Raw genomic sequence first — 16,329 nt, forward strand, 5'->3', positions numbered from 1 at the left:
ACAGAAGAGGATGTGAGTCTTGACAGTCATGCCTTTAAGTGAATTTCATGATGTGTGTGTGTGTGTAGTAGACATACATGGAATGATAAGTGATGGTGACTGGAAGGGTAGGGGATTAAGATACATGGGAATGCCCCATGGGAAAGAGGGAAGAAGAAGAAAAGGGGGAAAGAGGAAAAATGGTGTAAATGGAGGAGGAATAATGAGGAATGACAGAGTGAAGGAAAATAAAAAAAGATGCAGGAAGGATGGAGAGTCAAAGGAGTAAAAGGTGAAGGAGAGAAAAAGAGTAAAGCAAGTGGTTAGAAAAATCAGGGAAGGGCAAAGAGGAAGAGGAGGTGGAGGTGGGAAGAGGATCCACAGGGGGGGCAGGCGGTGAGCATGAAGGGGAAGGGGGCCCTGCTGAGAGATGATTGATGGCTCTGAAACCCCGCTGGCCCCGGATCAGCCGCCCAGAGCTGTCAGGGACAATTTGAAGTTAAACTCGTGGGGAAGCTGGGACACCCTAATATGCAAAACTAATGGAAATTCCTCTTATGTGGTGGCCTTGTTTCTGTCATTGGGACTTTATAGTATATTTCAGGTTTCTGCTGCTTACCGTCATTGTACCTTCTGCTATTTTAATGTTCTGGGTAACTGACGTCTAATATTTCATCATTAAGGGCGTAATTTCCACAGTCTTTCCATCTTTCGTATATACCATAATTTCTCCAGCTTACATTTAAGATCATTTAAGATTTAATATCTTTTTGCCAGGCTTTTAGCGGTGGAACAGACTGGACCTGTATGCAGCCAACAGCCGCGGTCACATTACACTTCCAGACAGACTTTGTTTGCAAACGGAATGAGCTCATTTCTTCTCCTTTTCTGAGGGATTTCTTCTTCTGCCTTCACGAACAGAAACCAAAATGGAGGAGGCCGTTTGATTTGAATTTAGACAAACATCCAAAACGTTTGGGTGCTTAGTTTAACTTATCCAAGTGAAGAAAAGTAAAAGTTTGCCTGGATTAAAATGACATCTCATCAAGCAGCACCTGCAGAGATAAGGATGTGGAGAGGAAGGCTGATTAGAAAAAGATTAACCTAGTTCTTTAAAGAGTCACAAGTACTTCACTATTTCCTGATTTGCAAAGTTGGAGCAAAGTTAAAATAGCTGCAGTGTCTCCACTTTTTTGATTTACTTAGAAATTATTCTATCCCATAATTGTTTTTATTACATCTGTTATTATGGTGCTGTGGGCTTGGCTTTCATGCCAAATGAACTGAATGAACTGAGCATGAACTAATTCCTAAAATAGGAATAGAATTGTTTCACTTCAGGACATATAAAAAAGCTTATAAGAGGTCACACTGACCTTTTAATGTGTGTTTGAGGAGTTCTATATATATTTTAGCAATGTGTTAAAATGTACGTAAAAGCTGTGGAACATCAGAAATTTGACATTCATTATTAACTGTCTGTAAAAGTTTTACCATTCTATTAACCAAGGGCAACCTTGGAAAAAAAAAGTACCAAACTGGAGTTTAATTTGTGCTATCAGTCATTTTGTAAGAGTAGATGATTTTTTTTTTTTTTTTCCTAATGGTTGGTATCTCGTTTTGGAATGAAACTCTTTATTTCATATACAGCTGTGAGAGCTGAGCCCATAAGCTGTGTGGCTGCCTCGTCAGCACCACCTCAGGAGTGTGTGTGTGTGGCTTCTGAGGAGCAGAGAAGAAGAAGATGATGATGAGGTGGAGGGTGATGGCGGTGATGATGATGATGATGATGAGGATGATGGGGGTTGAAGGCTGGTGGGCTCAGTAATAACCGTCCACCATTGATGTGGTCCAGGCTCCTGGGTTTGTTTGAAGCCAGGTGTGTGGGAGTGTGTCAGCTGAGGTGCAGGATGTGTGTGTGTGTGTGTGTGAGTGTGTGTGTCAGTGGTTTGTGATGAAGGGATGGATAGTGGCTTCTCTTGGATGGAATTGCAGCTCATACCAGAGGAATTTTCAGCCTCATACCGTACATTTCTCACTGAGGAAGATTCTCTGATGCTGACAGCTCAGAAAATGCTTCCAGTAACCAGAAGTGAAATGAAATATGGGGAGAAAATGTGAGTTGTGTCTCCTAGTGGTGTAAGAAGCATAACGCATAACTGCCGCTTCCCTTGTTTGATTCTGTCGCCTGTAGCTGTAGACTGTAAGGCACAAATTACACAAATGATTGATTTGTGAATGATTTTTTTTATTTTATAGACCAAAAGGTTAATCAATGTAATGAAATGTAATCAATGTAAATCGGATTTCAGCCCTGATTTTGTGTTATAGATGTTTTTTAATCTGATGTCCAACCACTTTAAATAATCATAATAAGCCCAGATAAAACCACAGATATATTTTTATTTCTTTTCTCTTGTCTTTCAAAAAATTCTCAAAAATGAAACCTGTGATTGTGTGAGTGTGGAGTCATGTTTTCATCTTCACAGCTGATGATAGTTTTCTACCGTATTTACTTTTAACTTTATTGATCAAGCTGTCCTGAAGCGGTAGGAATAGAGCTGAAGAAATTCTTAAAAACTGAGTGTCGTTCCCTAACAGATGTTTACAGGATCATGCTGTTATGTGTTTCCTCGCCCTGTACTGATAGGAGGTATGCTCTGTTTGCCCGTGACCTTCGATCTGTCCCCAAGAAAAACAAACTTCTGCAGTCGAGATTCATGTCACCGCTTTGCCACCTCAAACCCACTCAGAAATACAAGAGGTTCATGATTCAAATGTAGTTTTCCTCCACTCACAAGTCTTCTATTACTTTCCAACACTCATGTCACCAGCAGATAAACTGTTAACAAACATCCCTGTAAATCCACAGCACAGTTTAGTAGATAATACGTCACTGCAGAATCTACAGTTATTCTTCAGTGTGGTGAAATTGCTTGCTTGTTCCTCTCTGGAAGGACATTTAGAAAGAGAGTCTGAGTGACTGCATTTGGATGTTCCCCCCTTTGTGCTGCTAAAACTGATAGCACCAAACTTTTGCACCATAAACACTGTTTATGGAGTAGACACAAGATATTTTTCTTGCAGTTTGAGTCGCAAATAGGCTTGCAAAATGTAAGTTTACTTTCACTGAAACTGGGAAAGGAAACAGCTGACAAAGTGTGTTTCCTGTAATGTTTCTGTGCTGGAAGTGCACCACTGTCCAGTGAACAGAGCCGTGACCTTGTGCTAGAGATTTAAACCTACTGTTTCACTTATGTCATGTTCATGTCACTCTGGTGACCCCTGCAGCTTCTGCGCCACCCACTCAATCAGCCATTACAGCTCAAACCCCAGAGGTCACAGCTTTTTCCACTGTTTAAATGTATACACTCTTCCTTCTTCTTCTTCTTCTCTTCTAGTAGCTCATAATTTATATTTTTTCCAACAGAAATGAAATAAGAAAATGGTGACTCATAGAAGAAGTCCTGGACCTAAAATCTAATTTAAACAAAATTTTATTTTAGTTGAAGATTTTTTTCCCCCCTTTTTCTTTAAGTTATTGCTAATGCAAACAGAACAGAGGGTCAAAAACTGCAACAGAAACAGGGTAAGACAGCAGACACAGCAAGAATAAAAGCCAAAGAAGAGGCAGGAATGTGAAGGAGGAGAGATGAAGTGAGAAATGAGAACAAGCACAGCTCAATATGTCAGCGAGAATAAGCAAGAAGGTAACTGTCCGCCTTCGTCTCTCGCTTCATGGATGGATCAGAAATGGGCTCTAGAGCCAAAATCACATTCAGACATTTCTCTGCTCGTACCTGGCCTGTATTAGTCACTACAGCTTTCTAAAAACACGAGGAGGCTTCGTCATTGTTGCTAAACTCGTTTGCCTGTTCCAGGAAGAATGGTGTAAAACGGGATTAAGTTGTAATTCAGTTCAGAGAGATTAAATCCAGACGGTTTCTGATAGAAAAACAACTTGAAGGGACACGGTATATACACACACGTACTGTTTTTAAACTGGAGCAAAAAGAAAAAAAGCATCCTATCATCACTGCCTGTTAATGGCTGCCAACTCATTATTAGTATTTCTAGTCTTTCCTTTCGTTAACTCTCAATATCTATTAGTTATAAGGACATGGACGTCATCAAAGTGAATAAGGAAGCTGAGTTTCTAGTGAAGGCATTGAGTCACTGGAGTCTAGTATCTGCACTGCTGGACTGCTGAAGGTGTAAAAAAAAAAAAACTGTGCTACACTATACTCTTACCAAAATCTTTTTGTTCCTTCCGTTCCTGTATTTGTCCATTCATCTTTCTTGCCGTTGCTCTCCTTGCTTGTTCTTTCTGTTGTTCCTTCTGCTTTCTGGTACTAACTGGTCACTTCAAACACACAGATACACTCAAGGTCGCAACATTTGTCTTTAACCTCCTTTTATTCTATTCTTTGTTGTTGTTGTTGTTGTTGTCGTCGTCGTCGTTGCTGTTGTTGTTGTTGTTGTTGTTGTTGTTGAGCCAACAGGCTGCCTTGCCTGTCTTTGTCTCTGTATAAGGCACAACTGTAGAGATATTCTGCCTGTTGCCCTGACTGGCAGATATCTGCTCCCCCTCCACACACACTCACAGGCAGACTCACACACACACCAGAGCTGTCAAGTGGACATGGCCCTATGTCACCCGATGCATTAACGGGGAAAAAAAAGGCAACAGCTCAATACTTACATTGTCCACCGCTGAGCCTGAGAGAAAGAAGAATGGAGGGAGCGAGAGAGAGAGAGAGGGCAGAGACAGCGAAATGGATGGCTGAGGGCAGAGAAAAAGAAATTAGGAAAAGAGAGAGAGGAAGAGGTAGAGCAGATGGAGCTAGACACTTTCGAAATGAGCCCAGAGAAAAGAGCATTTACAGTAGAACGTGTCGATATGAATGCTAATGCTCCCGGACATCATTTCCACTCTCACAAATACAAGATTGTGTCTCTCTTTCTTTCTCTGTCTCCCCCTCTCTCTTTTTCAATTCTATTTTCTTTGCCTGGCTTTACCTTGCTTACTCACCCTGAATGAGGGCTATTTCTCTCTTTGTCTGTGTGTGTGTGTGTGCGCGTGTGTGTGTGTGTGTGTGTGTGTGTATGTGTGTGTGCTGCCGGCTGATATTGGCTTTTGAGAGTTGTTTTCTCCTCACTTTTCACCTCTCCCCTCTGATCTTCTATCACCACACACAGACATAACCTCACACACACACACACGCACCTGCAAGTAGGTTTCAATAACAGATTATTACAGATGCCCGCTAACCTTTCATCTACACACACACACACACACACACAGAAAAAAGTGCTCACACACATACGCTTATTGATCTGACCAATTTCAGATCCTTGTGTGGACTTCCTTAGAGTTTGTGGCCACTCTTAAATCATTTCATCTAATAACTCATCTGTGTGTGTGTGTGTGGTCAGCAAATCTCATTTATCACCATAGCTCAGGTCCCCTCACTGCCATTCTGTCCCATACAGCCTGTACCCACAGCAATATGGTGGATCACAGAGGAGAGGAAGTGCGCTCATCTTTGCAGAGCCAACGATCCATAAAGCAATATGGGAGTTTATGAGCTCTCAATGTTGTTCAATATAGGGGCAAGTTCAACTATGCAATGGTCCATTGTTTTTTTTTTTCTTCATTTTCCTCTTTAGGTTTTTGAAATTCTTGTACTTGGATATGGAGAATATGAACTGCAGCTTATGAAAAATGTACAACAGGTGTATTTAAAGGCCGTGACAAAAGGTGAAATGTTATATGGATGATGCTGACTGACCCCTAAGAGACACCATTCATCACATTTGCAGCCACAAAATCTTGTATTTGACTCTTATTTAGCTGCATTTATCTCCTTAGGTGTAAACCTCAAGATGTGTTCTAGAGATAACAATCACTCAGACAGTTATTATATTGATTAATCATGTGGTACATAACATATCAGAAAATATTTTTTTAAAAATGCCCATGACAGTTGCACAAAGCGCAAAATAATTTCTACTAATCCCTTGTTTTGTCCTATCAGCAGACCAAAACCCAGTAATATTCAGTTCAGTTGTTTCCTTTGATTAATCATCAGTTAAAGAAATTTAAACATAGTTTAAAAAAAAAAAAATCACCATAAGTGTTGACAGTGTGTGGGAGTTGATTTATTTTGTTTTGCACTTGTCCTGACAAGTTTTTGTGGTAAAAATATTAGAAGAAGCAGTGGAATTGTAATATTAACATGATGTTGACAGTTGCTGGGGGTGACAGAAATGATATTTAGCTTTAAAAGTAAGGCCTACTCAAAGTTGAGCCACATATAAACTTTAATGAGCATTTTAATTACATTGTGCCAAACTCCATTCCAGTGCCTGCCACACACCCCGACACACAAACTTCCAGCCGTGCCTGTGGTAATGCAGTGATGGTGCCAGCTGAACGGAGCAGATGGTCGCAGGGCTGAGGCTGGGGACGCAGGCTGACTGGTGTGGTGGAAAGGCTGGCAGGGACGGAAAGAGTGCTTGATGGGTAGAAATCGGAGGAACTAATTACAGTGGTAGCTGCTGCATTAGTCGGTTGCTGTGCTTTTATCATTACCGCGGCTGTAATTTACAGAATCTATGTGTTTTTAACTTGTTTCTGCAAAGAGGTGGAGAGGAGATGAATTATTGTTTCATACCATCTTTACCCATGTCCTCTTTTGCACAATTACGGTGGTCTTCTGTTCTCTGCCAGTGAGAACTTCCCTTGGTATTTGTGCATTTTTCAAATTCATTTTCACAATCACTTTTAAGGAGAACACGATTCTCATTTCTTTTTCCACTGACATAAAACATAATACAGCTTTCTGAATTCAGGCCTCTTGGACAATTTCCCCTATTTGGCCACGTAGAACAACATTATTAGAGCCTTGTGTCATTTTCTGGAAATGAAAAGGCAGAAATGAAAATCGGAGCTCAGTATCTGAGCTGGGCTGGGCTGTAGTTGTTGGTGTCATTGCCACTAGTGTGGAGTTTTTAAAAAAAATGTTTGGCAGAAAGTGTTGGAAGCTGTCAGAGATGTGAGAAAGAGGTGTGTGTTTACTGTGTGTGTCTGCACTTTCATGGTTTTGTTTGTGTGTGTGTGTGTGTGTGTGTTGCTAAAGAAGAAGAAAGAAAAAAAAAACCCCTACCCGTTTTAATTTGCCCAGCCTTCCCTCATACCAATTGAGCCGTTTCTACTCGCTATAATATCTTCAAAGTCTTGTAATCTCGTCAGCCGAGTAAAGTCTCCAAGTGAAACCCTCTGTAAAGGTCAACCAATGCAATTTGAATATCTTTGATTAAACAGTGTGCCGGTGCCAGACCCAGACTGTAGGTCACTGCCTCAGAGAAATGATATCCACCCCTCTCACCCCACTTGTCCCTCCCTGAGTCTTGACTCTCGTGGCTCCCTCATTGTTGAGGGTCACGACTGCCACACTCTGCTCTCTTTTCAGCAATTTACGTAATCTCCTGACCCTCCCTTTCTCTGCCACTATTCTCTCTGTCCTTCAAATCCTTCCTTGTTCAATTCCCTTTTTTTCTCTCTTTCTGTCTCATATTCACACGTCGCATAGTTAAAGTCCTAAAATCTCAAATCCTGAATGTTTCTCGGTTTAATCTTCCCCCTTTCTCTCACTCCTCATTCATTATCTCTCCTTTACTAAAATTTTTCTGAAACTCTGCTATACAGCAGCCGTTGAACCGTGCAACTGCAGACTGCCGTTTTAGTTAACTCCCTTAAGTGTTGTCACATAATCAGTTTAGTATATTGAAGCACAGAGAAGAGCTATAGGGAAAAGAAAAGTATCACATTTTACATCAATTTTCACTGAAAAAATGTAACTTAACCTCTGTACGTTAACTGGTTGGGTGACCTTTAAGTATTAAGCAGCTACAGTATGATAACCTACTGTATGTGATCAAGCTTGGTGGCATTTAAGCCTAAGCCTAATAACTACTGTGGTTATGAATGACTTAAAAAACATTCATTACACTTTTTATTCATGTTTTACTAAAGTACTTTCCTTGCATTTTAATTCCCTGTTAGTTGACTTAATCTGAAGTCAATGATTCTGTGGCTCAGCCCTCTGAGGCTGAACTTGTGTTAAATGTGTTAAATCACTCCATACAACAGATTGCCTCTAAAATGACACGTTTTCCTGTCTCTGCCTCCAGTTTGCCCTGGCACAGAGAACAAGTTGAGCACCCTGTCTGACCTGGACCAGCAGTACCGTACCCTCAAGAAGCTCTACGAGAATTGCGAAGTTGTCATGGGCAATTTGGAGATTACCAGCATCGATCGAAACCGCAACCTCTCCTTCCTTAAGGTATGAACGCGGAACCACCTTTGATTTGTTTTCTCCTGCAGGTGTTCACAGCATCATACTGCATGTGTGTGGGTAGATGGAGAGTGGAAAAGACTGCATTTAAATGTTTTAGCACTTTGGAGAGGACTAGGACTGGGCTTCAGGATTATTGGTGAGAGACAGACAGAAAAACAGAGTGTGAATGTTTCACTGTCATGGACAGTGACAAAGAAATGAGCTGGGTTGGAATGTTTCACCCACCACCATGGATGGAGATAAAGGCTGGGTCTCTGTCATCCAACTTATTCTCTATTTACTTCATAGCAGAGACTCAGTAGTTCACGCCAGCTAAGCTGAGCAGTAAATTGAGATTTCAGATGCTTAAAATCATGATAATTTTTCATCATCGCTGATGCAGCATAGTGCTTGGAATTCAGACGCAGTAAATACAGTGTTGTTCATAGTAAATAGGGAATGGTTTTAGATACAGCCATAGAAAGAGAAAGAGAATGGGAATGATTCAGCACCACACACAGAGACCAGACTAGAGAAAGGCTGGTGTGTTTCAGCACCATGGACAGAGGCGTGAGGGGGGAACGTTTCAGTGTCACAGTTCCAGTGGAACAGGTTTGGAAACTTTCAGAACCAATGATATAAAAATAGAGAGAGAGCATTCGAATGTTTCACAGATAGTAAAGCACATCTCTTTTTTTTTTCCTCTTGCTCTTACCCTGCATACATTTATTGCAGGCCAGTTGTATTAGACTGCATTGATTTTTGCTAAATGTACTTTTACATGTGCACTGGAGGCATTTTGCTGAATCTCTTATCCCAGAGCATGTTACAATATGTAACCAGCTTGAGTTCAGCATCTTATTCTCTTGGAGAGAACTCGTCGATATTGATTGAAACTCTTTGCCAGTACAAGACAACACTATACAGGACAGTGGAACCAATTATAAGAGAATTGGTAAGAATTGCTTTGGAAGAAATGTCTGTGCGACACTGAGGCACTGCAGGCAAATGTGCAGTACTCTGAATGTAAAGTGCCATCGCTATTCTCTTCGAACACAATCGTCTCTTGGGTCTGGAGCTGCTCTCCATATGCCTGTCTCCAAGCGTGTGTGTGTGCGTGTGTGTGTGTGTGTGTGGATCTGTGCATTTCCATCATCGGGACTGTGTTTTAAAATTCACTTGTGCAATTGCATGTGTATGTACTGTATGTAGCACCAGGCTCCATCCCTCCCCCCCTGCTGTTTAATGAAGTGAGGTGTAGTCTAATTACTGGGCCAGCGCTATCAAATGAATACCATAAACAGTCCCATTAGGCCCAGCATCATTAGGGAAACAATTAAGCATCTGGGGGATTGTTAAGTGGATGTGAACGGGGGGGTGGGTGGGGGGTCAGGATTTGGGAGTTGTGTGGTTACCATGGGAACTCTGTAGCCATCACCTGATTGGTCAGGAGATAACAGAGACGCCACCTGGATAGTATGTTTCACGTGGACAACCTTTTTTAATTTCTTTTTCCTTTAACCAAAGAATCACACTTCATCTGTTTGCAACACTGGTTTAAGAAATCATTTTCTTTTTTTCCCTTTTTATTTTCAGTCTGCAATCCTGAAAATTGCCCTAAACTTGCAGCACACACAGGCTGGTTCAAGTTAAGTTCAACATGCACATGTATCACACACACGTGCTGTGCACATTTCTGCAGATACACTGCATGTTCTGAGCAGCAGGCAGTCTGGGAATAGCTAAGGAGAACTGATGTACTTGGACTCTGTATGTTCTGTTTAAAGCATGAGCTTGGGAGGCACACACAGTATATGTGGACAAATGGATGGACATAGTGCAGATGCAGGGAAGGAGCCGGGATGGAGAAAAGGAAGGAGGAGGAAGCGAGAGAAGAGCTAGAGGGGTGTCACTTTTATGGCAGGCAAAAACAGCTGCTGTGCTAAAATTACAATGTTCAGCTACCGTGCCGCGGGGGTGTGTGTTTGTGTCTGCATATATCTCTGTATATGTGTGTGTATATGTGAAGAGAGTAGAGGGCAATACAGGGCAGAGATGGAGAGGGGAGGAGGGAGAGAGGGCAGGGACAGACAGGAAGAGTTGGTGATTTTTGCCTGGTGAGATGCTGACAGTTAGATGGATGAGACGGCTCTGCAGCCTCCTCAGGTCCAGCTTTCCTGCAAACCACATCTCTCTGACTTACCGTTATTCTCTGTCTCCCTTCCAGGGTGAGTGCAGGAAGACCAGAAATGTGATAAATCAGTTTTTTTTTTTTTAGCCCAGTCTGTCAGATCTAGGTCAATTTGTACTCACAAATAAATCTCAGTGTTTGTTTTAACCTGCTTAGAGGCCCTCCTGGGTGGAGCTTAATTTCCTACAGTAAAATACATTTTATGCAGTTGCATTGTGCAGTTTTAACATAACAAAATAATTGAAGAGCTGTGTGAAGTCGTACTATACTCTATGTGTTTGACCTCAATTGACCTTTGATTCCCATGGCACTGAGCTCAAGTCAAAGTGTTTAATGCTGTTCGATCCAGGCCCCACGTTTACACATTTGAAATCACTTTTGGCTGAGAACAACAAAGCATTTGTGGCTTTTCATGGCTTCAGTCAAGTTTGTTGACACATGGTGAATTACCACACATACAGAGGTCACCTGACTCATCATCAGTCTCCATCAGATGCAGAAAATGGAAAGAATCCAAATGAAATGCAAGGTTTTCTATTGTCACAACCTCTTTCTGGCATATTCAATGATATTCATGATATTTTTGTGGGAAATTGGTGTCCTGCATTAAACTGTTAGGTTTTTCTACAGGAATTTTCTATAGCAGAACTGAAGAGCAAGCCTGGGGACATTGTGAAGGTGTTTTGATTTCAGTTGGAAATAAGGTTATGACAGGTTATGATGTATTCCGATGACAGTAATCATGGTGATTTTTTAAAATTACTATTTAGATTAGGTTTTGTTATTGTGCTTGCTATTATAATGAATTTGGACAGTTGTGTTTAATAAGATTTTGTGTCCATTTTAGAAATGCAATTAATGATCATTTTCATTACCTTCAATAATTTGGCAGTTAGTTTCTTGATTAATCCCTGAAAAATGTCAGAATGATAAAACATTTCCAAGGTGGCATCATAGAATTACTTGTTTTTTCCATCCAGCAACCCAAAGCTGAAACATGTTCCACAATAATTTAACTGTAAATAGATAATGTACAGAGTTCTGCTTGAAAATGCAATAATGATTTGTTTGTTGTCAAAATAATTGCCCAATTGACTAATTGTTTCAGCTCTTGTCCATTTAATTCTTTAAAAATTGAAGAAAATCTGCTGGATATTTATCATATTTACTGGCTTTCTTAGCAATGCAGTCATGTCCACCCTAAGTTTGGATAAAGGAGAAGGGAAAAGTAGGATCCAGTCAAAAACCAGCAGGGGCGAGTTGAAATTCTTAGCAAGCAGGGTCAGCTCGGCCTGAGATCTGGGTTCTTGGTGAGAACTCCTCACTAAAGCAGTTTAGGGCTCCTCAGAAGTACTTTTGGTTGAGAGATAAAATGTTCTGTGAATACAGACGCAGGTGTCTGAAGGGCAACACCGTGCTGCCTGTCCCCTCTGTCTAGTTTGCTGGCCGGCTCCCCTGGCCACTGTCTGTCTGTCACTCAGAATGACCCATTTTCCCAGAAGTGAAGCGGGGATCCGCTCCAAGTGGCCCACAATGGCCCACAACTAGCTAATGATGTCACCTAGGCTGAAGGACTCTTCATTAAAGCCGGATCAATCTGGCAGCTAGCGCTGCAAAACACAGGGCACGATGCCAGGGCTGCAGCTGAGAGCAGAGGGACAGGGGATGTCCATCCATAAAGCCAGGAAGAGCTGTACAGCAAAGCATTGTGTGTCAAAGTCTCAAACTTTTCCACAGAGGTCTGAATCTTTCACAACTTAGGGATACAAGCACACACGCTTGTACACACACACAATTCAGCAATAAAGAGAGATGAATGACGCGGTCACTGAGGTGTATACTCCATGTCGACATGCAGACAGAGACACTCTTTACTAAGCTTATCTCTGGCAAACACCAGCCGCAAGAGACAGACAGTAAAGAGAGATACAGCTTTTTTAGCCAGCGCTCATTTCCAAACTCTCCCTTTTAAAGAAAAAAAAACAAAAAAAAAGGAGTGGGTAATGTGGCTCCTCGAGTTTAGTTCAGCACAGCCAAGCAACAGAGCAGAGAAGAAAATAAAAAGAGATGAGAGGGGAGAGAAAAGAGACTCCTCAGACCAAAGGCTTCCCATTTTCCTTGGGCTGTGTTTCAGCTGCAAATGAAAGCACTCAGTGATTCTGCAGCTCAGCTATTCTCAAAGTGTACATCCTCAGAAATCTGTTGTGGAGGCACGCGTTTCCCGCTCGGCTGCCTCATATGCTCAGCAAACTACAAGCGTATGTGTGTGCTTTGTGCGTTTACTCGTAGCGTCCTGTGTAGATGTTATATTAGCAGAGACTTGATGTCACAGGATACACTTGCAGGGGATAAATGTTTATCTCAGAGAGGCAATGTTCATATATCATGACAAACTTCCATCCTTCCTCCTTTGCATCATTTCTTCGTCAGCTAAAACTTGCAGTGTTATTTTTTTCCTCTCTTGTCCTTGCTCTAACCTACGGAGATTAGAGTGCTAGTCAGAGATTATTGCCTGTGTGTGTGTGTCATTATTCAGCACTCATCTGATCGCTCTTCTCTCTGTCTGAAGAGTGTGACCCTATGCTATTAATTTACTGTGAGGCAGTAATTCAGACTCCACTCTGTCACACTTGTTTCACACGTCTGTCCTTCAGCGATGTTTGCCATTCATCTGGTTCCTGATGATGCACTAAATGGACACATACTTTTGTGTATTTTTGATCTTGGGATGTTTTTCATGGTTTGGGCTCGACTCTTTAGTTCCAGTAAAGGAGAATCTTCATGCTGGAGCAAATAATATTTTGGAGCATTATTGGAAACAACAGTTTGGGGGCCGGCCCTTTCCTGCAGGGACAGCAGCTCAGTTATAGGCAGCAGTAAACTGACTAGGTTTTAAGTTTAGGTTTGAATGTTAAAGACAGCACCTAAGTCTGGTGTTGAAGAACTTGATTGGCCTGCACAGAGGCCTGAACTCAACCCCATCCAACGCCTTTGGGATGAATTGAAAGGCCCTATGTGAGCCAGGCCCTGTTGCCAAAATCAGCTTTGGATCTCACTAATGTTGTTGAGTGTTGCTGAATGGGAGCTAATCCCTGCAGTCAGGTTCCTAGATCTTGTGCGAAATCTTCCCAGAAGAGTGGAGACTATTATAGCAGCAAATCGATGTCCATGGCTTTTAGAGTGGTAGACTTAAGTTCACATATGGGTGCAATGTCTAACACAGATTGTGAGATTACTCAGTTAAAAGATAGAGAGTCAAATTTCAAATGAACAGAAGCATGCTTCATTTCCAGTTCAAATTCTGCTTGCATTGCGATTTGTTGTATTTTCTTTTGTCCACACCAACTTTTCCACCTCAGCAAAAACCTAAAATGTTTCCTGAATCCCTCTTTGTGTCCTCGGACTCTGTGCTGCAGAAGAGGGTGACACTGAGAAGAGAACTGTCCTCTCGCCGTGAGAGATGTTATTTACATGGAGAGACACTGAAAGGTAGAGGACGAGGTCAGTGAGGAGGTCAAGTGCTCCTCTCTCTTACCTGCTCTCTATAGATGTTTCACACTATTGTTCTCCATGCGGCACAATGGCTGTCACAAGGCCTCTTCACCAAATAATGACACCATGATCCCGAGCGACAGTTGGAGAGGGGCGTGTTAGGCAGGCGAATCGTACAGTTTCATTAGCCTCTGAACCAGCTGAGGAGCTCATAAAAGGTTGGGACTGTCGCCTGGAACGGGAGGCTGTTAGCACCTCGCGGGTGCCCGGCAGCGTCGGCATAATTACAGCTCTTAATGCTGGGAAAATTAGCACCCTGCTCGCACCAGCCAGCACCCTGCCATATCACAGTGGCGCTACCCTGATGTATCTTATAGCCCGTTAATTGTGGGGTAATGGAGACGTCCAAGTCCAAGAGAAGAAAAATACATTTTATTCTTTGCTTCATTTTATGTTTTTTTTTTCCTTTGGCTCTCTTTCCAGAGTGTAGCTCTTTTCTGCAGTTGAGTAATTTGTTAACCAGAAGTGAAGGTGGGAAAGCTCAAACATGGCAAAGTATGCTGAACGGAAAAGAATTAAACTACTAATGGGTGAGATATTCCACAAAGGAACAAAAACAGAAAACCAAAACCATCTTGATAGATAAACATAGACAGCTCTGTCATTTTTTTGATTGTCCGTCAGGCCAGGCCACTGTACAATTCTACCATTTTTACACCGGCAAAAGGAGAAGATAAAAAAAGGAAAATGTAAAACCTCTGATACTGCAGAGGTTTTTATATTTCTAGTTTTATATTATCTAGAACCGAAAAGTTTGAAAATGTATACACTGAGAACATAAATTTGTATCAGCTGCAACATCTGACCAGTTGTAAAAGTAAAGCAGAAGCATACATAAAATATGCAGGCACACTCATGTTGTTTACAGAGTCGACAAGTTTTTCCAAAACTGTAAAGATGAACAGGCCAAATTAAGAATTTGGGGCTGCCACTGTTGGACCTGGCTCATGTGGGAGTTTGGATATTGGGGTGTCTTGTGTCCCCAGGGGGGCTTGGGAGGTGGTACGACCGAGACACTGCTCCTACTCATTACTGGGCTCCTGGTTGTCTAGCCTGCAGCACAGGAGAGCTGTAGTTTCAATGCAGACAGTGGTGCAAAGGGGCCAGAGTACCAGAATAGATGCACACACACACACACATATTCATACAGTGGATATTATGGAAACATATGCATGCGCACACACACACACATTAAACTAGCATGCACACAACCTGCCATCTAGTATTCATGCTGATTGTGCTGTTCACCTATTCATCTCTACACGAGTGTGTGTGTGGTCTCCTGCATGCCTGCTTTTTTGTCGGCCTGATCAAAGCAGACACGGTGCAGAGCAGAGGTCTCAGAGGTGAAATTAAAGTCTTGCTGCTTCCACAGCGTGGAGGGGGAAAGTGATTACCGTTAAATTAAAAGGTACGACCATAAAAGCGTGCCACGACCGAACCCTCGCAATTCATCAAAATGATCCCACGGCGCGTCTTTTGCTTATCAAATTGTAAAATATTGTCCATGACACCGGCGTAACAGGGGCGTAATTAATGCACTAAATCAATTCCGAATCACTCTGCGCAGAGTGGCCCTGCTGGGATGCCGTCATTATCACAAATTATGGTGGCAGATGCATGGGGCCGAGAGGAATGGGTAAAGTTCTTGCGGCGTCTTCCCCTCCTCTACAACCAATCCCGATCATTTCCCACTTTGACTCACTGAGTGTCAAACACTGTGGCATTTCTCTTCTCTCACACCTAGAGCTATGTTATTACCAGGTGCAAATAGTTTTATTAGTGAGCGCTATTTTGAATTTCATGTCTTGAAATTATCCCTTGGCTGTTGCTGATGTGTGGGTTTTAATGACAACATCCAGGTCTCCATCTTCAAAGACGTAAATCGAAGAGACGGAAGTATTTATAGTTAGATTTTCTTTTCTTTTTTTTATATCACGGCGAATGCTGGGAGGCTCAGCACACCATTCCCATTAAAATACAAGTTTTATTGCTTTATAGAGGTTATTTACTCCCACACAACTGAAAGCCTTCCCTCATTGAGTGCTGTTAGAGTGCAGTTGTGGAAGTTCAAGTCTCACCACACACCAGATCTCTATAAGTTTTTTTTTTTTCATAAATTTTTGCATCAGATATGGATACGCTCTTTGCTTTTCCCAAAAACCTCTCTCTGAGTGCAACAGAAATATTCATGTTAATACAATTTGCTAATTTTCTGTATGAAATAGTTTGCCAGAATTACAACATATTTCCCCTTAGTTTTTG

General features: G+C 41.9%; 1 protein-coding gene across 7 annotated transcripts in view; it reads left to right on the forward strand.

Annotated features, from left to right (window-relative positions):
- LOC121178074 (receptor tyrosine-protein kinase erbB-4-like) overlaps window positions 1-16,329 on the forward strand; it is a 242,733-nt gene that overhangs the window by 92,480 nt on the left and 133,924 nt on the right. For all 7 annotated transcript variants that reach the window (XR_005893457.1, XR_005893458.1, XM_041032583.1 and 4 more), the window contains exon 2: window positions 8,176-8,327. Coding sequence is in view for 5 of the 7 variants with exons in the window: in XM_041032583.1 (XP_040888517.1) it covers window positions 8,176-8,327 (152 nt within the window). In the remaining 2 variants the exon portion in view is untranslated. The remainder of the gene's footprint in view (window positions 1-8,175; window positions 8,328-16,329) is intronic.

Source organism: Toxotes jaculatrix, chromosome 24 (genome assembly GCF_017976425.1).
Source record: "Toxotes jaculatrix isolate fToxJac2 chromosome 24, fToxJac2.pri, whole genome shotgun sequence".
In the NCBI taxonomy this organism is placed as follows: Eukaryota; Metazoa; Chordata; class Actinopteri; family Toxotidae; genus Toxotes; species Toxotes jaculatrix.